Source organism: Marmota flaviventris, chromosome 9 (genome assembly GCF_047511675.1).
Source record: "Marmota flaviventris isolate mMarFla1 chromosome 9, mMarFla1.hap1, whole genome shotgun sequence".
In the NCBI taxonomy this organism is placed as follows: Eukaryota; Metazoa; Chordata; class Mammalia; order Rodentia; family Sciuridae; genus Marmota; species Marmota flaviventris.
The window spans coordinates 20,244,064-20,267,383 of record NC_092506.1 but is presented as its reverse complement, the minus strand read 5'-3'; the positions used below and the strand labels follow the sequence as shown (position 1 = coordinate 20,267,383).

The 23,320-nt window shown below is 37.9% G+C and overlaps 1 protein-coding gene and 1 non-coding gene across 6 annotated transcripts in view; both read right to left on the bottom strand.

Moving 5' to 3' along the window:
• Positions 1–1,999: 1,999 nt before the first annotated feature.
• Ckap5 (cytoskeleton associated protein 5) overlaps positions 2,000–23,320 on the bottom strand; it is a 102,077-nt gene continuing 80,756 nt past the window's right edge. For all 5 annotated transcript variants that reach the window (XM_027936461.2, XM_071616238.1, XM_071616240.1 and 2 more), the window contains 16 exons: positions 21,960–22,109; positions 21,470–21,673; positions 21,153–21,288; positions 20,424–20,617; positions 18,987–19,159; positions 17,653–17,826; positions 17,301–17,421; positions 10,942–11,121; positions 10,082–10,269; positions 9,168–9,243; positions 8,275–8,463; positions 8,041–8,178; positions 7,455–7,538; positions 7,208–7,367; positions 2,891–3,042; positions 2,000–2,721 (listed from right to left, as the gene is read on the bottom strand). In XM_027936461.2, the coding sequence (XP_027792262.2) occupies positions 2,476–2,721; positions 2,891–3,042; positions 7,208–7,367; positions 7,455–7,538; positions 8,041–8,178; positions 8,275–8,463; positions 9,168–9,243; positions 10,082–10,269; positions 10,942–11,121; positions 17,301–17,421; positions 17,653–17,826; positions 18,987–19,159; positions 20,424–20,617; positions 21,153–21,288; positions 21,470–21,673; positions 21,960–22,109 (2,565 nt within the window). In that variant the 3' untranslated portion in view covers positions 2,000–2,475. The remainder of the gene's footprint in view (positions 2,722–2,890; positions 3,043–7,207; positions 7,368–7,454; positions 7,539–8,040; positions 8,179–8,274; positions 8,464–9,167; positions 9,244–10,081; positions 10,270–10,941; positions 11,122–17,300; positions 17,422–17,652; positions 17,827–18,986; positions 19,160–20,423; positions 20,618–21,152; positions 21,289–21,469; positions 21,674–21,959; positions 22,110–23,320) is intronic.
• LOC114093860 (small nucleolar RNA SNORD67) lies at positions 20,810–20,918 on the bottom strand. Its single transcript, XR_003582946.1, has one exon. It is a non-coding gene; the product is annotated as a small nucleolar RNA SNORD67 (small nucleolar RNA).

Here is a 23,320-nt window from a genome sequence, read left to right as displayed (position 1 = left end):
GAAGTTTCTCTGCTGCTTACCTCCTCCCTTCTTTGATCCCCACAAATAGCCTATCAGGGGGACTGTTGCTTCCTGAAATTCACACACAGCAGTTAACAGATTAGAGCAATTTGTTTTCCCAGGAAATAGGGCCTAGGGGTTAAGTGGATTTGTAAAAGGTTTGGATAAATTTAAAAATCACGAATGATAGACTTTATTGTTTTTATTTTTATTTATTTATTTTTGGTAGCAGGGATTAAAACTAGGGGTATTAACCACTGAGTCACATCTCCAGCCCTTTTTACTTTTTATTTAGAGTCAGGGCTTCACTAAATTACTCAGAGCCTCACTAAGTTGCTGAGGCTGGCTTTGAATTTGCAATCCTCCTGCCTCAGCCTCCAGAGCCGCTGGGATTACAGGTGTGCACCACTGCGCGCAGCTGTGAAAGGACTTTAAAGATGCCCTTTCATAGCACATTCTTCAAGGTTATTGTTCATCCATTGATATTAGCTGAAGGGCTGTGTTGAGAGGTCACATCCCTGAGTTATAGGGAGTAAAACTTAATATCTATCTGCTTCAGGTATAGGATAGGGGAGCAGAATATGGATGCCATGTGGTTCTCATTTTTGGCTTGGAATTTTCACTAACATGCATGGTTTTAAAGCAAGAAAGACTCTGAAGTAGTATCTTTAACCACAACCCCACATCCTTTTTCATTTTTCCATACATAAGGGAACAGAGAATTAGGACAGAGTTCCTTTCTCTCATTCTTTGGTTCTTGTTGACCAGAAAGCAGGGTAAACTGGGCACAGTGGTGCACACTTGTGCACTAGCTACTCAGGAGGCTAAGGTTGGGGGATTGAGAGTTTGAGGCCAACATGGGCAACCCAAAACCTGCTTTTTTAAACAAAGACACATCTCACCAACATCACTGTCTGTTGTAAGCTCTGGGCACCTGGGGTTTCAAATTAGTTGTGCTAATTCCAGACCAAAGTGCAGGCACTTTCCAATTATGCTCTTTTACAATAGCAATGAACTCCATTTACCCTGCTGTGAACACTTACCCACTTCAATGCTTGCTGTATAAGGGAGAAAAACAAGGTTAATTTCAGGCAGTCTAGGGACCACTTGTAGATGATGACTGGAACTAACAGGGAATTCATTTAATAGAATAATCGAGAGTGGATTCAGTTTCCATCAGCTTTTTTTTTTTTTCTACTGGGAATTAAACCCAGGGGTGCTTTACCCCTGAGTTACATCAGTTACATTTCCAACCCTTTTAATTTTTTGAGACAGGTTCTTACAAAGTTGCTGAGGCTGGCTTTGAACTTGCAATCCTTGTATCTCAGCCTCCCAAGTTGCTGGGATTATAGACTTGTGCGGCCACACCTGGCTAGTCTTTCAGTTTTTGAATACCAGATGTGTAGAAGGTGGGCTAGGAGAGCTTCCCAATTGCTTTAAGTCTCCCCCTGATCAAGAATCTTAGTCCTGAAGTCTTTGTCACCATGGAGGGAGGTTCTGTGGAATTTATTCCAGACTTGACTCCTGAGTTTACATCTTATTCTTCACTCATACTCATTGCAAAGCAACTGTTGGTCTGAACCAAGAGCTCAGATAACAGGAAATGACCAAGCTCTCCCCAACTCCATTAGTCCAATGAACCTAAATCCAGTTGTGGAGTTGGAATCACTATAGTCCAGCCAATACCTGAGCACAGTCTCATCTGTATTTGGGCAGCAAAGAAAGTGGTGGGATGGAAAAGCTCCTTGGAACTACTGGAGATGACTGAAGAAAAGTCATCACCAAGACCTCAAGATAGGGAAGGATGGAGATTTCTCTGCTCCCCTATGTGGAAAGAAGGAAAGGCAAGTCCTCCTGCCCACAGGAGTAACAGACAGCCCCAGTATGAGCTCAACAGGCAGCAATGAACCTTTTTCCAACTGGCTATTTACCCAGCTGACCCCCAAAAGGTGACAGAGCTGCCCTGCACTCCCAGATATGGAGCATCTTGGGAGACAGGTATAGTTAATGCAAACTTTATTTATAAAAGACTCTTAAATTAGTTGTTGTCTCATGCCATGCATTCATACAGAATACAGTGACCCTTCAGGGCTACAGGGAGAAGAGCTCACAAACTCAAAACTATTAAAGAAGTTCTAATAGTTAAAAGCTAGGAAAGATTAGGACAATTTTACAAATGAGCAATTAAAAATAAAACAAAAGAAAAAGGATATGGAATCTAGTCTGAGCTGAGTGGGGCAGCTGTTTACAAGTCTGTACACTAACCTAATCCACAGACAGTCTTCTAGAGGCGGGTGTCGATGGAGAGAAGCGGGGCACGTACAGACTTGTGCAACAGCTATTCCTCCCCCCCACCTGCTGCGGTCTGATACATACAACCAGTTTGTGTACACTAGGCCTGCCAAGGCCACTTCACACTATGAGGACTTCTAGTTTAGTAAACTAAAGCTGCAGGGTGCAGGGGGATGGGCAGCTTCATTTGCGACTGCTCTTTATTCTCTCCAGTCTTTTTTTCAAGTCATCAATGTTAGTTGTAGAGGACGAGGAGGAGGTCAAAGTTCCTGCAGAGTGGGTCTGGTTAGAATCCAGATCTGAATGCTGGTGCTGCTCCCGTGATTCCCGCAGCTGAGAGAGCTTGCTGTGGAGCATGTCTGTGGAAGAGGCGACTGGAGGAATTGCTGGTTTGGAAAGCAAAGAGGTCAGTGGAGGTCTGTCATCTTGCTGTTGAGAGAAGAAGAGACACTGTTTAAAACTGGGGAAAGCACGACAAAGGAAAAGATGCAGCTCTGGAACCACATACACCAGGACGGAGCCACTTCTCTGTGGGGCAGCCTATCCCCAAACCATGTAACTGTTCTCCCTGACCCACACAGTAGGAAAGGAGCAGTACCTTTGTGTTGTCCAGACCACATCGCTGTCGGAGGATTTTTAGCCTTTCCAGGTAGACAGATGGACCCACTTCTTCTCCATTTGTGTTACCTATGGAGGACACTGTGCTTGTGGGAGTGGGCACACATGTGACCTCCATCTGAGGGGAGATGCCTAAAGAGGAAAATGTAGAAGGAACATTCAAATATATACATACACTGCTTGGAGACTACTTTGGTCAATCTGTCACCAAAGAGAACAATTAAGAGTTTCTAGGGTTGGGGGTGTAGCTCATTGGTGGAATTTGTGTTAGCATGCACAAGGTTCTGGGTTTGGTCCCTAGTACCTAAAAGCAAATACCAAAAATTTCCATGGGTTTGAATTTTGCCACTGTACTTGAAAACTAAAAAATCCACAAGGATTCACCTGGATGAACTGGTTTCAATCCACAGCACCACATAAAAATAGATACATAAATAAAGTGTCCATCTACAACTAAAAAAATAATTTTATATATATATATATTTGATAAGCATCAGGCAAACTTCAAGGTTTTCAGATACAGAAAGGAAAAACGTACGTAAGTTGGATTGTCTGTCTACAACCTGGTTATGCAAGCAGTTGCTATTCTAGTAATCCCAGGGCTAACTTGGACAATCCAAATAAAACAAACTATTCCTGAGTATACTGTAATTACCCAACTGAAAAACCTGAGGACCTTCAAATGTGTGGAAGAATCAGATTAGGTTTTGGCCAGGTGAGAAAACAAGAGAAAGCTCTTCTTCAAACCTGTAAAGGCCAGCAAGGAGCTCAAGGCTATGGGGTATTAAGGAAGAAGAGAGGAAGAAGCTGAAGTGTCCAACAAACATCTTTTAAAGCAGGACAGGCACCAGAGTATCTGTAACCTCATCATTAAGATCAATATTCTAACAATACAGGGGAAAACCAAAAATTAAACAAAAAATATAACCAAAAAGATCTATCTTGGTTCCAGGAGACTGAGGCAGAAAGATTGCCAGTTTGAGGCCAGTCTCAGCAATTAGGGAGACCCTGTCACAATATAAAATGAAAAGTGCTGGGGATATAGCTCAGTGTTAAAGTAACCTTGGGTTTAATCCCTAGTTAATGGTAAAAAAACAAAACAAAGCATCTAATTGTGGCTGGGCTTGTAGCTCAGTTGTAGAGCACTTGCCCAGCATGTGCAAGGCCCTGGTTTCCATGCCCAGCACAGAAAATCAACAAAATAAAGACTCCTAATTTGATTTCAATGAAAATGCATTATGTTTCCTAAGATAAGATACTGGGAGGAAAAACTGCTTTATGATAAATAGAAAAGTAAAATGGGTATGTGCAGGGGTTTGCACGCCTGTTAATTCTAGCAACTTGGGAGGCTGAGACAGAAGGATTATAAGTTTGAGGCCAGCCTTAGCAATTTAGCAAGACTTTCAGCAACTTAGTGAGATTCTGTCTCAAAAATAAAAAAATAAAAAGGATTGAGGATGTCATTCAGAGGTAAAGCACCCTTTGGTACAATCTATAGTACCAAATAAAAAATGAATTCCTCCTCAGGCAAGAGGAATTCTTTAATGTAAAGACAGAGAATGGGCTGGGGCTGTAGCTCAGTGGTAGAGCGCTTGCCTAGCACATTCGATCCTCAGCACCACATAAACATAAACAAATAAAATAAAGGCATGCTGTCCTTCTACAACTACAAAAAAATTAAAAAAAAAAAAAAAGATAAAAGAGATTATGTTGAGAGGGTGAGAAATGAATGAGGAATAATGTAAAAGCCAGTGAGATAAGAGATGTCTGAATAAATGAAACCAATTCAACAATCAATGGGATCACAGGCTGGTGTTGCAAATGTAGTGTTTAGGTCAATTAATTATAATTTTTAAAATTTTTTTTTAAGAGAGAGAGAGAGAGAGAATTTTTTTTTAATATTTATTTTTTAGTTTTTGGTGGACACAACATCTTTGTTTGTATGTGGTGCTGAGGATCGAACCCGGGCTGCACACATGCCAGGCAAGCGTGCCACCGCTTAAGCCACATCCCTAGCCCAATTAATTATTAATCAATATTAAAAACTTTGGAAAAGGAGGCCCTAACCTGATCAACTGATCAACCAAACCATGGTATGTCCATATGTGTACACTGTTTGACATTCTGCTCACTACCCTTCAAGAAAAAGACTCTGGAGGTTGGGGTTGTGGCTAAGTGGTAGAGTGCTCGCTCAGCATGTGCAAGGCCCTGTCTGGGTTTGATCCTCAGCACCAAATAAAAATAAATAAATAGAATAAAGATATGTGTCCAACTACAACTAAAAAATAAATATTAAGAAAAAAAAAAGAAAAAGATTCTGAAGGTTTTGGAGAAAGGGAATTTAAGGTGTCAAAAACAAGGAAAACCAATTATTTAAGAGAATAACTGGAGCTTTACCACATGCAAGATACATGCTGAGAAAGAAAGCTGATTTGAGTCTGAAAACCACAGAGGAATTATGCTTTTATAGGTAAACAGCTTTGGAATGAAAGAGTAGATGAACTTTACTAAACTTGGAAAAAATTTAACAATGGACAAATATGAGAGCTGAAGTCAGTTGGCCCTGATGAGAGGAACTTTTGCAATTGGGTCTGTGTTTCACTGGTTAAGGTTGTGACAACTATTTTCTGTAAATGAAATCTTCTAAGTCTTCCTTTTGTCTCTAGATCCTGTGAGCACTGATTCTCAAAAAATGGCTTATTCACTGTGGGAACAGTAATATTTCAGCTTAAACTTAGGATATACGTTCATCATTCATACCATTCAACAAATACCTAGTATGTGCCTGGCAGCAAAACAGATAAAAATCTTTCCGCTGTGGATTTTAAATTCTATCAGAGAGACAGACACTGGACAATGAACCTAATAGATACTATATCATATGTTATGTTAGAGGTGGTTAAGTGCTATGGCAAGGTGAGGGTTAGGTTGCAAGTTTTAAATAAGGTCTCATTGAGATCGCAATATCTGAACACAGATGTGAAAAGAAGAAAGGAAGCTAGTGAATAAGGAAAAGCACTGTACATAAAAGACACAGCCAATGCAGGGGCTGGGTGGGGCCCTGGGTTCAGTTCCCAGCAGTGGGAAGAAGCAATCCAAAGAACCTAAGGTACATGCCTGGGCTAGTGGGGCTGGAGAGTAGTAGATGGGGTCCCAGAGGTATGAGGGGGTCAGACAATGCAGGGTCTCTAAGACCTTTATAAGGGCTTGCTTTTGTTTCTGCTGAGTGAAGGCTTCTGGAGAATGTTTGAGAAGACTCATTCTGATGCAATGTGTGGTTGTGAATATTGGAAAGCAAGGGTGGAAACAGGAAGATCAAGCAGAAGGGCAGTGCTACTCTAGTCCAGGTGAGAGGTAATGATGTATCTGACCAAGTAAGAGTACAGGTGAGTGACTCCGGAGGCTGAAGCAAGAGGTTCACAAGTTGAAGGCCAGCTTCAGCAACTGAGGAAGACCCTGTCTCAAAATAAAGCATAAAAAGGGCTGGGGATGTAGCCCAGTAGTAAAGTACACCTGGGTTTAATCCCCAGTGGGAAAAAAAAAAAAAAAGACCAAAAAAGAAAGAAAGAAGGAAGGAAGAAAGGAAGGGAGGGAGGGGTAGGGAGGGAAAAGATTTCCATGCATATATGAGTTTTTCAGGACGAACCCAACTACTATGTATAACTAACAAAGCTTTAATTTAAAACAAACAAAAAAAACAGAGCCGGGCGTGGTGGTACATGCCTGTAATTCCAGCGCCTTGGGAGGCCAAGGCAGGAGGCTAAAAGCCAGCCTCAGTAAATTAGTGAGTCCTTAAACAACTTAGTAAGACTCTGTCTCTAAATAAAATATAAAATAGGGCTGGGGGGACTGGGGCTGTGGCTCAGTGATAGAGCGCTCGCCTAGCATGTGCAAGGGTTTGATCTTTAGCACCACATAAAAATAAATGTATTAAAAAAAAAAAATAGGGCTGGGGATGTGGCTCAGTGGTTGAATGCCCTTGGGTTCAATCCCCAATACTAAAAAAAAAAAAAAAAAAAAATATATATATATATATATATATATGGGTGAGGAGAAGTGTGAATGGATCCTGAAAACATGATTTGCAGATAGAGCCAAAAAGATTTCCTGACAGAGGAATTCCAAAAGCTCAGGTTCTAACCAAAATAGAAGAAATAAGTTTTCTTCAATCAAAATGGAAAAGAGTACAAATGGAGGAGGTTTGATTGGAAAATATGAGCTTAGTTTCTGACGTGTTGAATTTGTGAACTGTGAGCTATATTGAGCTTACTCTTGAAGTTATGAAAGGAAACCATACCTGTTGAAGTGGGAATACGGCCTTTGCCCTCCCTCTCCATCTCAATCACCCGAAGGCCTCTTTCAACATAGCTCTGGAAGAACTGAGAGGAATTTTTCAGAAATGGTTCAATGTCAGCATCTGAATATTTCTTCTTATATTCATATAACTCTGCTAGGCCCTGTAAACAAGAGGTGGGGATGGATACCAATTAGTGCCCCTTTTCCACAAAGCAGATCCTCATTTGGTTTAATATTTCCATTCTTACCTCTTTAGTGTTTTCTTTAGATCCAATCTTCTTAAAAATCTCAGCTAAGAAATCATTCACTTTGGCCTTTGATGCTTTTTCATCCTGAAAAATTGGAAAGATATAAGAAAGGTCGGGTTAGACTTATTAATTAGGAGCCAATGGTTGGATATGAACAGAAAATATCTCAAAGTCTGGACCTTAATGGTATGTTCCTGCAGTTAACGGAGACACCAGCACTGCAGAGTCTGCAGCAGAACACCACTCTGGGTTATGGATGGCTCCATTCCCTGGTTTCTACCTCAACTTGATGAAAGTGGATATCAATTAAATAGAGCTCACAGTGTATTATCAGTACCACTGCTTTGGGCAGAGGCACACACACACACAAAAAAACAAAAACCTTCCTTGAGGACTAAAACACCACATGATTATTAGTAGTTTATATTTTAAAATTTCAAGGTGGAAATGGTTACAGCATCACAACAGGAGACTAATTAGATCAATCCCTCACCTTGAACCTTCAGTCTCTGGCTGACCTAAATTTTAGACCAGATCTTTTCCAGTAAAACCTCATTCCCTCAATCTTTCCTATCAGGCCACTCACTATTCGAGATGCTCCCTTTTCTGTCTCCTTATCAGACTTGCTCCCAGACTGGTCCATACTATGCTTCATCATCCGGCAGAGGTGGGCCTCCAGTTCAGACTCATTCTTGTTGTCAATCATCGTGAGGTGGTCTAAGATCTTAGGGAGAAACAAACATATTCAAATAGAAGCCATGTCCTTTCCATGATGTTCTTTCACGCACCCTTAGAGATTAGTTGTTATTCTCTCACTCACCTTGGGTCCTTTTAATTTGCATAAGGTGTGTAGCAAGGTTTTTAGGGTCCTTATGGGAAATTCACTTTTGCATTGCTTCAGTTTCTCTTTGGGGAAGACCTTCATGAAAATGTGAATGTCCAGAAGAATTCTGTCCAGGTTAATGCTATTGATAGTGTCAGGCAATAGTCTAACCATTCTCCAGAGACACTATTGAAAAAAGAAGTTAGGAGTGACTAAAGAATGAGGACAATTTTTCATTATTCATCTTTCTCAAACTCAGGGGTCATATTTAAAAGATGGTCAGGGATATAAATGTGATCATATCCTTCCAGTTCAGCTGCTACAACATGAAAAATTTTAGTCATTTCATCAAGTCATGGAATCAAGTGTGACAAGTCATCCATCTTCTCATCTACCTCCACTTCTCCCTCCCACTCCCCAGAGACAGGGGACATCATTTAATACTATGAAAATGTGGACCTTAGTACCTGAAAATAATTTAAACTCCTTAACTAAATCTAACCCAAGGAGACAAAATATTTTATACTACTGCAGTACAATAATAATATTATAATTTTATAGATATGATCATTTGGAGTCTTTTGTGAAAGAGACCAAAATATTATAGGGCTACACACATATTATTCCCCCTCAAAGAAATGAAAATTTGTCTCATTAAACTTCTTGCCTTTTGATTCTAGGAAAACTGGTAAAATAGCTATAAAGTAGCTCTTCCTTTTAACTCAGGCCAAGAAATTTTTGGCCTGAGCTTAGTGTATAAATTGGAAGATCAACTATATTTTTTATTGGTTTTGGTTGACTCAGCCAATGTCTTAGCTCAAACTTCCTTTCCCCATATGTTAACAAAGTGATTGTGTCTTTTGAAAGAAATCAAATGATTTCAACTTTACCTTCATAACAAGCTCTGAGAATTTGGGAGAACTGGCTGTTGCTAGTAGGCTGTCTTGGAGCAAAACGAGTAGCGCACTAGAAAAACCACCAACACAATAGCATTAGTTAAGTTTCAAAATTCATTCTAATTAAAGTCATTAATCAAAAGGCAATATGTGAATATACTCAGGAACTGTCTTTTATTACTTGACATTCAATTTTTTTTTTTTTTTTTTTGGTACCAGGGATTGAACTCAGGGGCACTCAACCACTGAGTCACATCCCCAGCCCTATATTGTATTTTTTAAGTGTCAGGGTCTCACTGAGCTGCTCAGCACCTCGCCATTACTGAGGCTGGCTTTGAACTCGTGATCCTTCTGCCTCAGCCTCCTGAGCTGCTGGGATTACAAGCGTGTACCACTGCGCCTGGCTTGACATCCAATTATTAAAAAAAAAAAAAAAAAAAAAAAAAAGTCATCATTTAAGCTTTCAGCACTCAGTAAAGAGATAATGCTTATCATTCTATTTTTCATGTCATTGGTAGCTGAGAGATATCTACTTGAAATGTACACATTAGCAGATGTAACTGACATATTTTATAGTCCTCTTATAGAAAACTCATGGTTATTACTTGGCTTAATGATTTGATATTAGTTTTAGGGGTTATCCCTGGCTAGAATACCTTTGGTCCACGTGGAAGAAGAGTATTAAAAAAAAAAAAAAAAACAACTTATTAAGCAAACCTCAAATTACAACTGATCCAGTGACTTTCTTATTTCTTTCTTTCACTGAGCTATATATCTCCAGCCGTTTTTTATTTTGAGATAGGGTATTGCTAAATTGCTCAAGGTATTGCCAAGTTGACTTTCTGATTTCTAAGTGTAGACTAAAGAGAGGCTGTTTCTAGAATCTACTGCTAAAAGTATAAATATACCTCAGGATGTTGGTCTGGTCTGACTTCTCCAGAACCTTTACCACCAAGAGGTTCACAGAGCGGATCACCTGTTGTCCTTCTTCTAGATCTTCAATACGAGAATCCAGCATTAAGGTGATCAGGCCATGCATCAGGTCTTTCAGTACTCCAGTGGAGGCTTCCCGGGCCAGGCTCTCTATCTGAAATAGCTATCCAGTCCTAACTGTGTTAGGGAGGTTAAAACTCAATATTTGGAGCAAAGATGATAAGTGTGGTGGCATATCCTAACAAACATTCAATTATATTATAGTTTCAAAGCTCAGTCTTGAACCATTATATGGAAGTATTTGATAATAGCCAAAATTCTTTTTTTGTGTGTGTGTGTGTACTAGAGAGTTAACCTAGGGGTGCTCAAACATGAGCTTCATCCCAGCCCTTTTTCTATATTTTGAGATAGGGTCTTGCTAAGTTGCTTAGGACCTCATTAAATTCCTAAAGCTAGTCTTTAATTTGTGTCTTCCTGCCTCAGTCTCCCAAGTTGTTGGGATTACAGGTGTGTGCCACATCTGGCTTATAACAGCATTTTAAAAGACAGCACATTTATCTGTGAAAAGCCAAATAGGGATTATACTGTTGATGGAGAAACTAGCAGGAAGCAGAATTTTGGATAGCAGGTAAGCATTCTACTTTATACCCTAATAATAAAGTAAACTGGAATGTATTCCAATACACAATGCAAGTAAGCATCAGCTTGCCATATACCATGTATGGAAAATTATGTCAAATGACTCACTGCAATACCCGCACTGAGAACCTGGTTTGAGAAACTGGATGGGAAGAAAAGATCAAAGGGAAGCTCCAATTCTGCAGAGGTGGCTTACCGAAATCATGTTGCCAATGATACAGCTATACAACTTGATGATCTCATCCTTCTCCAACTTCTCGTCTGCCATATGTGTGTTGTAGATGAGTCTTAACTGCATGAACGTGGCTATCAGGAACTGATCAATGTGGCCAGACATAGCTTCAGCTTTGTCTTCCTGTCTCAGGACCTCATCTATCTGATAATAAAAATTCCAAGATTTATTTTTCATATTTCGTACTGAAACCACATAGGACTTCTATAGAGTATATTAACAAAACACTTCCAATATCTTACCTTTCATAAAGCTTTGTGCATAAATATCTAGTCCTTATAGATTCAAACATTCAACATATATTTACTGAGCAAGATACTATTAAGTGAATTAGTTGTGGATTCTATTCTAAAAGGCTCATTGTCTAGTTTAGGGAATAATAATTCCTATGTTTAAATGTTCAATTTATTAAAAGAGTTCCTTTTAGACTCCTTATAGGACTGATATTAGTATCTCCAGTCAAAAATAAAAAGACTGTATAAAGAAATAAAGGCTGGGCATGTAGCCTAGTAGTAGAGTGCTAATCCAGTATGGTGGAAGGACCCGGGTTAGATCCCCAGTGCTAGGGAGGAAAAAAGTAAAAGATTAAAAAAAAAAAAAAAAGGAAAAGACCCATTTATGAGAAAAATGAGGCTCAGAAAGCTCAAATTAGTCCAATTTGAGATTTTCCACACCTTGATCCAGTGGGGTTTAGTATACTGGTTGTCACTAATGGTAAAATATATATCTCCTATACACTAGTAGAAGGATAGATTTTTTTAAAAAAGTTATTATATTTTTATACTTTTATTTGCTTTTTATTAGAACTTTATAGTTATATACATATTGAGCTTTTTTTCTTTTTCTGTCTTTTTTTTTTTTTGAGTGCTGGGGATTGAACTCAGGGCCTCAGGCAAACTAAGCACACAAAAATAACTTTAAATAATACCCCAAGGCAACCATGGTAAATCTTCAGTAACCCTCCTTTTGAGTACAACTCCAGTTTGTGTGTGTGTGCTACAGCAGGGCCTCCTGGTGTTGTAGAAGCTATGGTCTTACTTTCATTATCTCTTTAAGTGTGCAGACCTCATAAGCACAATTTTATGTAACTGGAAATGTTAACAATGATGTTTCAACATGAACACCATAAAAATATTATGTTCTTTTAGGGAGACTTACTCCTTCCCATGGTGACTAACATTAAGAACCTGGCATATATTATTTCATGTTCACAATATCATATAAAAGTGCACGTATACACATATACAGATAAGGATCAAGGTTTCAGGTATTGTTTATTTCATAATAAGATTGTAGCCAGGCATGGTGACACACATCTGTAATCCCAGCAGCTTGGCAGGCTGAGACAGGAGGATTGAAAATTCAAGGCCAGCCTTGGCAATTTAGTGAGGCCATTAAGCAACCTAGTGAGAACCTTGTTTCAGAATAAAAATAAAAAGGGCCGGGGGAGCTGGGATTGTGGCTCAGTGGTAGAGCACTTGCCTAGCATGTGTGAGGCACTGGGTTCAATTCTCAGCACTGCATATAAATAAATGAATAAAGGTCTATCAATGTTATCAATGTCTAAAAAAAAATAAAATTAAATTAAAAAAGGACAGGGGTGTGTGTGCTGGGGTTGTGGCTCAGCAGTAGAGCGCTCGCCTAGCATGTGCGAGGCCCTGGGTTTGATCCTCAGCACCACATAAAAATAAATGAATAATAAAAAAAATAAAATAAAATTATAAAAAAAATAAATGAATAAAATAAAGATATTGTGCCCAACTTAAAAAAAAAATTTAAACAAAAAAAGGACAGGGGATGTGGTTCAGTGGTTAAGCACCTCTGGGTTCATTCCCTGGTACCAAAGAGAAAAATTAAAGAAGATTATTGGTTGGGATTGGGGTTTAGCAGTTCAGTGCTCACCTAGCATGTGCAAGGCCCTGGGTTTGATCCTCAGCACCACATAAAATAAATGAATAATGGGGCTGGAGTTGTGGCTCAGTGGTAGAGTGCTCGCCTAGCATGCATGAGGCACTGGGTTCAATCCTCAGCACCACATAAAAATAAAATAAACATATTGTATTCACGTAAAACTGAAAAAAATGAATAAAAAAGGTCTTTTGTCCAACTATAACTAAAAAATAAATATTAAAAAAGAAAAAGAATAAATATTATAAACCAGCTATGACGGTGCACACCAAGCCTGTGATCCCAGTGATTTGGGAGGCTGAGGCAGAAGTAATATAAGTTCAAGGTTAGCCTTGGCAAGTTAGTGAGACTGTTTCAAAATAAAAAGGGCTACAGGTGTAGCTCAGTTGTAGAATGCTTACAGTAGATATACTTGTCTGCATCTAGTTTTCTAATTCAAAAGAAAATTATAAAACAACCCTAAAGTTAGTAGGAATAATCTATTTTTAAATGTTGCATAATAACCCATGTATGCATGAACCAAAATTTACTCATTCTTTCTCTTACTAATGAACTTCCAGTGTTTCTACTTTGGCTGTTGTCTAATAAGTATTTTTGTATGTATATGTGTGTGTGTACATATATATGTGTGTATATATATATATGTGTGTATATATATATATGTGTGTGTGTGTGTATATATACACACACACACACACACGCTTATGCGCTTGTGGTTTTATTTCTAAGAGATTTCAGAGTATAATTTATCTGGGGAATATAATGCTTATTTTGGGTGCTGGTCCTTGTGCATGCTAAGTAGCTATCATTGAGTTACCCCCTCAGCCCCTATAGTAGGCACTAACAATTCATATTTCTACATTTAACACAAGAGAACTGCTTTTCCAGCATCTTTATCAGCTACATGTATTACTACTTTTTGCCAGTTTTATGGTTTAATAGTGATTATCTTATTTATTTAATGGATCCTTTCTTTCTCTCTCTCTTTCATTCATTTGCGGTGCTGAGGATCGAACCCAGGGTCTCGCATGTGCGAGGCGAGCACTCTACCGCTGAGCCACAAACCCAGCCCCTGTTTTTTATAAGCAGCAGCACTTATTTTTATTTTTTAATTATATAGCGCTTCATGAGTGAATTCTAATCTTTTACAGGCATATGCCATGCATCTGACAGAATTTTACTTTTCCAGTAGTTTTGCAGTGCACTATTTTCCTATTCACCATCAGAATTTTTATCTATTTATGTATGTATCTATTTTTGTGGTTCTGGGACTTGAACCTAGGGCTTCATTCATGCTTAGGCAAGCACTCTACACTCCCCAAATCATAATTATTTTTTGGATAAGAAGGCTATTTAGGGGCAATTTCACACTTTCAAAGTAGTCAGTATTTCTTATGACACTATTTAAAAATTTATTGGGTTATCCAAAGAATTTGGACACTAATTTTATAGCATTTGTTAAGGTTTTCTTTATATGATTTATTTTTGAAAATGTTCAGTGGAGATATGGAAAACAAATGATCTTTTCTGAGATTGTAAAGTTCCATGTATGAGTACATATTAAATTAAATCTAGTTTATTATTTTCTAACATTCTTTTTTAAAAATTGTTTTAAGAAAATGTTGGTGGATCTTTATTCTATTCATTTTCTTACAAGTGGTGCTGAGAATCGAACCCAGTGCCCCACACATGCTAGGCAAGTGCTATACTACTGAGCCACAACTCCAGCCCAATATTATTATTATTATTATTTTTAACTGTAGTTTAAATATCATATAGCATAAGGTACAGATCCTAAGAGTACAGCTTAATGACATTCTTCAAGTGTATACATCTGTGTATCTGCCATTGAGAATAAGCTCTAGGACATCTATTACACCAGAAGACCTCTTCCTGACCCTCCAACTTGGTACTGTTCCCTCCACCAGGGTTACTACTATATCTTATTACTTTTCTTACTACTATCCTGACTTCTAAACTGATAAAATTATTCAGATTTCCCTGTATCTTTACTTATTTTTGTCTACTGTATCTAAATCTCTCAATATATAACTTGCATTTCACTTTCCTTTGATGCACAGAAGTTTGAAAAAATTTTAATGTAGTTACAATTTTCTATTGTTTTTTTGTGTAGCTTTAAAGAGATTCTTTCCTCCTACCTTGATGCCAAAGATGTTCTCCTATTAAGTTTTGCTTCTCACATCTAGGTCTTTAATCCAACTGAAATATATTTTGGTGTAGGAAATAGCAAACTAATTATACTGTTGTTCTCATGGAAAATAACTAGTCCCAGCAATATCTACTGATTAATCAGCATTTATGAAGAGATTTTTAATGTCCTCATCCCTTGGATCAGGACAGTATCTTAATAACAGTGACTCTGTAACCTCTGCTGATACAAGTCTTCTCCAGTGTGTTATGTTTTAAAATTGTCTTTGTACTTCTTAGGACCTTCCATCTCCCAGATACATTTTAGAATAATCTTCTCAAATTGCAAACAAACTTTTTGAGATTTTGATAGGAAATGCACTGAATTTATGGAGTAGACAACTGGTATCTTTCTAATCCTGAATCTTGTAAACAGTATATTTCCATCTGGAAATTCTCTAATGTCATTCAATAAAGCTTTACAGTTCTCTGTGAAGGTCTTATATACATACTGCTTAATTTACTCCCAAGAACTTAGCATCATTATTGTTGACAGTCCAATCTTTTTTAATTTTTATTTTCTTTAGCATAATAATGTGTGTGTGTTTTTTTTTTAAATGTTTCTAGCAATACATAACAGTAGAATGCATTTTTTTTTTTTTTTGGTTGGGGGCTACCAGGGATTGAACTCAGGGGCACTCAACCACTGAACCTTAGCCTTTTTTGTATTTTATTTAGAGACAGGATCTTACTGAGTTGCTTAAGTCCTTGCTAAATTGCTGAGGCTGGTTTTGAACTCACAATCCTCCTGATTCAGCTTCCCTAGCCATTGGAATTATAGGTGTGAGCCATTGTGGCCACTGTGCTTGGCAGTAGAATCCATTTTCACATAATTATAAAAGCATGGAATAGATCCTGTTCTAATTCAATCTCTGTACCCTCCGTTCCCCCACCTCCTGGCTCTTCTCCCTCTACTGATCTCATCTTTTTAATATGGGGAGAATTAAATTTCTTTTGGTCTCAGGATTGAACTTAGGGTTGCTTTACCACAGAGCTATATACCTGTCCCTTTTCATTTTTTTATTTTGAGACAGGTTCTTGCTAAATTGCAGAGACTGGCCTTAAACTTGTGATCCTCCTGCCTCAGCCTCCCAAATGCTAGGATTATGAGTGTGGGCCACCACACCCAGGCTTGATTCATGTTTTAAAAAGTGTAACACACACTCTCCACATTCTGTGCCACCCCACACATTATACCCCATACCCAACACATGTGGACATCTTCCTCACCTTTCATGGGTTGGCTCCCTGCATGGACATCCTCTTCAACCTGCTTAGGCTCTGACTCCCAATTCTCTGCCACCCTTCTTTTAAGGACACCCTCATGATACTTGGGGTTTGAGATCCTCAGACTGGGCCACTATAACTTCCTATTCTCACCCACTCACCACAACTGTGGGTGTACATCTAGCTCTGCCCTAATAGCTTCAAGATCGGACTATTAGGGAAAGGAAACAGATGAAGAAGAGAACAATTTTTTAAAAACATGTTGCTTCTGTTAGGGATGCAGCACAAGCATAAAGGTGTTTGATTAACACGTATAAGGTGCACATGTGTGTGCGCGCGCACACACACACACAGTAGCTTCTTTAACATTTTCTAATGGTTTCCTATCATTCGTAAAATCCAAACAACTTACCCTTGGACTTGTCAAGAAAGCCCTATATGAAGTGGTCACCCTCTGCCTCTCAAACCTCATTCTATACCATTATTCTACTCCCTGCATCCTATGCCCATATCTACATGCATCTTCCACTATTTTCTTGAACACAGAAAGCTCATTCCTACGCTATAGCCTTATGTACTAGCTGTTCCCTTCATTTGGAATGTTCTTACCTCTTATCTGCATATCCTGTTATTAAGACTTTCCCTGATCACTCAATCTAAGAAATTATTCAGTCCCTCTCCCATCACCCCACCTTTACACAACAGTTACTACTACCTGACATCTTCTTGTTGACTTATCTCTGTATATTAAATTCTAAGTTCCATGACAGCTGGTCCCACTGGTCCCATTCCAGCATCTGTGCATAAATGCAATTACAAAAATGCAAGGTTTTATTACAGCTATGCCCTTTGAGGCAAGTGATGACTGAGTGTACTTTTTTCCTCACAAAAGTGACTTGGCTGGGGAGCAATTTATCATTCTTATAGTCTTTATGTTCACCAATGGAATTACTACTGTGGTGAGCATTCATTCCCATTACCTGTGTCAGAGCTTGGATACTTGTGTTGATGTCACCACTGGCTACTTGGGAGATAATGAAATTGATTGTGGATGCTGTATTACTGTGCATATCATCAAAGTGTGGAGAAACAGCTCGGATCCTAGAGAGTAGAACAAAGGGGAAATTCAATCTCCATTACAAAACATTCCAAAAAGTGGGAATTATGCAATTCCCCTCTAGAACCAGGTCTTAATAAAAAAAAAACTGCTATCAGCCAAAGAGTAATCAGTTCTAAGAAGTTTTAACTGCACATTTCCACTGAGGGCTCTTTTCGGATATATCCTCTGATGATCATTAACTGCTTATACTTAAATAAATAAGTTGAACTTACTTGGGTTCAGGAATAAGGACTGGTTCAAAAATGTCATCCAGTTTGTGCTGAACAAGTTCTGGCATTTCACATCGAACTGTACCATTGTCATTCTCAATCTCATCTAGATCCAGCTGGAATTCTCGGCGAACCATTTGGGCTGCCTCAGGATGCCCACTCATGCTTCGGGCTTGGCTAAAGGAAGCAAAAAGAGGCTCCTGAACTAAGACAGACTTCTTAATCATAGGGCAAGAGTACAACTGCCAGCTAACTCAAAGCTTCAAGACAGATGTTCAACTTCTGGTTTCAGCCCCCCTGAATGATTGAAGTCCTTGAGTCTAAGAAAGGTACCTTAAGCAATAACACTGCACTGGTTCATGAATGTCCTAAGAGAGTAGATAAGTTTAATAGTACTTACATTACCAGCCAAGTTAGAAGTATTATCATTAATTTGCTAAAGTTAACAAATCTTGTACTTAGTTCTATTCCATATGGAACAGAAAATAACGTGTATTTATGATTCAGACTCACTATGTATAGGCAAAAACAAAAGAAAAATATAGACTAGCTGGTGTTTTTCCACCAAGTTAATCAGTGTTTAAGTTTTTCTAATCATAAACATTGCATCAGTCCATGCATACTTTGAAGGACAGGCACCCCTTTTTAAGCATCGTCACTCAACAGGTCATGGCCAGCATTATATCTCAGAAATAGGTATGTGATGTTTCCAAATTCAATTTGGTTAAAATTATACTCATGACACAACCCAAAATAGAGCTGTCTTGCTTAGAAGGCAGTATTTTGAGTCCCAAGCCAATTCTGGGTTGCATACTTTTTATTTAGCCTTATTTCAAGAACAAGAACCTGAGCACAACTAAATATAACACAAGGAAAAAGGCAAATCAGTTTTTTAGCCACATTTTAGTGAGGTGCCATTTCTGCTATCTACTGGACTTTTATGGCAGCCATGATATTTATGAATACCATCTCTCCTGGTTATAAACTCTAAGCCAGTCAGCCTCCAGAGGGGATGAATCCATTTTAGAAGTTAGAAAGATATAAGAGCCCTGCTAATAAAAATTAGCAGGCAGTACTTACATCCTATAAGTGCGATACATAATTCTGTCCACGGAAAAGCAGTGAAAGAAGGCACAAGACCATTTAGAAGTGGTTTTGAGACAAAGACAAAGACAATGAAGACTGAAAGATTAAACATTTGGTTACAAGACATTTACCCAGACACTCTGTCATGCATGATAATGACAAGAACTCAAGATTATGTTACAGGACAAGCTCTGAGCACACAAAGCTAAGTCCATAGAGATGCTCCCAGACAACTATCTCCATCCACATACTTGAGTTTGGAGGACATGTCTTCAGCAGGTCCCTTGCGTAGCATGTTAGCATTGGAGCTTATGTTCTGCATGCGCTGAGGTTTCTCTTCCACCTGTTTCATTGGTGCAGTAGAGGGTCTCTTTGCAGATCGCTTAATCCTCTCCTCAAGCATACTCATATCCTTTTCAGAAAGCTGTGAGACCAAATTTAACTTATTAGCATATCCATCTACAAAAATATGTGGATAATTAAAAACCTAATTAGAAGATTCAAGAATTATCTATTTTCCTGTTGAAGCTACTATGCTAGGATTTTACTTTCAAAAACACTATATTATTATATAACTGCTATTAATATCTGCCTACCTATAATAACAAGAGAAATTATAAAAAAAGGAAAGGATACAAAAATAAACTACTGATAATTACAATTTTATTAAGAGTTCAAAACTCAGAAGAAGTTTCCTTGTTTTTGTTTTGTTACTACTAACTTGCTGGGTTGATTATGAACAAGAATCTTCATTTCTGGTCATTTATAAAATTCCCACCTGTTTTCTCTCTTTCAACTGGGTGGCAGTAAAGATTTGATTAGATATAAGTAAATTAATTTAAGTGTAGAGTATATAAATGGTGCTAGGATGAGGTAACTGGAGTGAAAAACTGAGTATTAGCCACAGTACTGACTGGCTCAAAGGAAGCAAGGAGTCAGAAGCAGAATCAAATGTGTCTGAAAAAGTAGCTTGGAGCTGTAGCTCAACATGTTTTCTTTTCCTTTTAAGATGGGGTCTTGTGAACTGGGGTTGTGGCTCAGTGGTAGAGCGCTCACCTAGCAGGTGCGAGGTCCTGGGTTCTATCCTCAGCACCATATAAAAATAAATAAAATAAAGGTATTATGTCCAACTTCAATTAAAAAGTAAATATTTAAAAAAACCCACAAAAAACAAAAAACAAAAAGAAAAGAAAAAAGACGGGGTCTTGTTATCTTGTTCAGGCTGGCCTCAAACTCACAATCCTCCTGCCTGAGCCTCATGAGTAGCTAGGAATACTGGCATGCTTTTGATATGACAGGTAATAGTAGATAAAAAGTACTCCCTTGGGAACTATGTAACTAAAAACCAAATGTATTAAAAATTACAGAGCAGATTGCTGCGTAGAATTTAAATCCTAGACCAGCTCAGATTTCTTCATGTATAAATAGCTCTTATGTCTAAAGCAAACTGCTACAAATAGAACACTAAGAAAAGAAAATCTGATTTCCAGTAAAACAAAGCATAAATGGCCTTCCATTATTAGAGAATCCTCAATTGTCTATCTGGATTCTAGGATACATTGATGAGTCGAGTTTACTAACAAGTGGAAAAACTTAGGTATAGTTGATACTGCTGGACACTTGGCACCTAAGACACCTTGGAATACTTTTTATAAAATGCTGACACCACCCAGAGAAAAGTCACTCACATTTCCAATCAGTTTGAACACCTGATCTCCATGTACATTGTATACTGTTACAATGGTGTTGAGTGCAGCATTTCGTACAGCATTGTCTCGGTCACCTATGTGAATAGCAATCTCTTTTAAGGCTTTTCCTGGGGTTGGCTGGCAAACATTCATGCCATAAGACTCGACTAGACATCCCAGCTCTTCCAGGCACTCTGTTGGGGAGAAAAAGAACTAGATTACTGAGAATCAATGCACATGTGGCATACTGCCTTCTCTTTTATAGGAAAGATTCCCTTTGGCATACACGAAGATTAAAATCTTATTCAAGCTCTACCTAGAGTTTTTCTTGTATTCTGCCTCTTCTCAATGTGTTATAGAAAGTACTCCTGAAAGAAACGGATGTCTGTGAGTCAGATGGCCCCTGTGCACCTGATTTTGTCACCAGGGTAGTACTGAATGGTGTCTGTATCACCTGATACCGACTCCATCAGTGTGCAACTCATCACTCTCACAGTCTAAATCAAAAGGTTGGCATCAACTACAAAGACACTGAAGAAATGTCCTTGTGTGTCTACAAACTATTTCTACAAGGGGGTCACTGTTGTAGACACTCACATCTCAATTTTAATTGTATAGACTGGTGGTATACCTCAGTGGCACAGCACTTAACTAGCAAGGCTCTGGATCTGATCCTCAGCATAATAAAAAAAATAAAAATAAAATAAAAAATAAAACAGTCTGCTTCACCTGCTCTCTGCTTAGAGTTTTTGGATTTGGTTCCTTCCATGATGAAGGGGAACATCTTGCTGGCTGGGTAGACAAGGCACATCCGATTCAGGATGGCACGAACATCTTTACGAATGACATCCTTTGGTTCTCCAACCTAGTCAACAAGGAAAATTAAAGACTAAGCAAGATCATTCCTTGGCCACATCATGCATTACTGTATCTTGAAAGAGGAAAGGCATGAGGATATAAAAGAAAAAGAAAGAGGGAATAAATGTACAAAAACTGAAGTCAATTGGGAGCTTAAGCAATCTCCCAGGGTGAGAACAACATATTACCTTGAGGATGAGATAGGGAATGAAGGAAGAAGCTTCATTCTCAGTAAGATGATATTCCTCTTCACTTAGCAGGGTGAAGAGCAATTTTAAATATTCCAGTGCTTTCATTAGGACGCTTGTATTGGTGTCAAAAAAACGTAGGGTAAGCCATTTTAAGATAAGATCCAGGCAACCAATGACACCTTCTTTTTCACTCTCCAAGTGCTTAAAATAAAACAAAACCCCACAAATGAGACCGTATAAAATTTTAAATTCTATCAGGCAAATACTTTTAAAATTTTATTGCATCCTTAAGAAAAAAAAAAAAAAAAAGCTAGATTTTTAAGCCTTCAATTAAGACCTAAGAAATAAACACACTCATTTATTTATTACATAAGAACTGAAAACCTGGTATATTCTACTTCTTCTTTCCAGGCACTCTGATTATTTTATAGGGCTTAGTATTCTCACATGACTGAGATACATGCACATTTAACTATTGCAGACTTACATCAACCATGACAGCAAGGGCCTTATTGTGATGCTGAAAGTCTGAGTGAAACATCTCATCTTGTAACCATTTAGCTACACAGCTAGACATTTGAGTCTTGAGTTGTTCAATATATTCATCCCGTGGGGTAGTAAAATTCCACTTCAGCACCTGAAAAAAAAAAAAAATTAAAGAGAGTCTGGATATAAAGTATTAAACTGAAATGAAGTAGAGAGCCTTATTTAAAGCAGCTGCAGGACTCAATAGATAGCTGCAGGACTCAATAGATATTTTAATTAAATAAGATTCATTTGTAAGTAAATACGAACACAAAATGTCAATTAAAGATGACATATTTCTGGAAACTTATTAACTCTGAAAATGTTATAGGAAAATAATTTTGAGCAATTTTTACTAGAAAAGTCAGTATTATAATTATATAATACAGTGAAACACAGCACAACTTTAATAGAGGAAAAATTTTGAATATTAAAATTGAAAAAGCACGTACCATTTTTTGGTATTTAATACATATATACATAAAGACCTACATTCAAAGATGTTTATGGCAGCACAGCTTGTAGTTGTCAAAAACCAGAAACAAGCTAAAATGTTCAACATAATGGATTGGCGATAAAGAAGATATGCATATATAATGTGCCAATAAAAAGAAGTCACACACAGAATATTTATGATATTTTAAACATCATTAAAAGCAAAAGACATAGAACAAGTAGTACACTCTCTGAGGAGGGAGACAGGAAAGAAAGACATGCTTTTCATAGATACTTTAAAGACTATACTTTGTACTTGTTATATCATTTGAATTTCTGTTTTTAAAAACAATATATAAACTGAGCCGATGCAGAGGTGCACACCTCTAATCCCAGTGACTTAAAGGCTAAGGCAGGAGAATCATAAGTTCAAGGCCAGCCTTAGCAAATTAATGATGAAGCTCTAAGCAACTTAGTGAAAAAGGGCTGGGTATTAGTTCAGTAGTAGAGCACCAGAGCTTAATTCCCAATACTGTAATAAACAAAAAATTTACATATTTTTGGAAAAACAAATTTTAAACACTTAATAAAACCAAAACAATGATTTTTTTTTTTTTTTTTTTTTTGCTTTGGTGGAGCTGAGGATCAAACCCAGGGCCTTATGTATGCCCTGTAAAAGATCTTCTACTAAGCCCAAGTGAAGTGATTGATCTAATCAAATATATATTTACCAAATCTTCATTTCAAAATACTACATACAGGGACAGGATTGTCGATCAGTGGTAGAGCGCTTGCCTAGCATATATGAAGCACTGGGTTTAATCCTTGGCACCCCATTAAAAAAAATAAATAAATAAAGTTATTTAAAAAAAAAAAAAGACATTACAT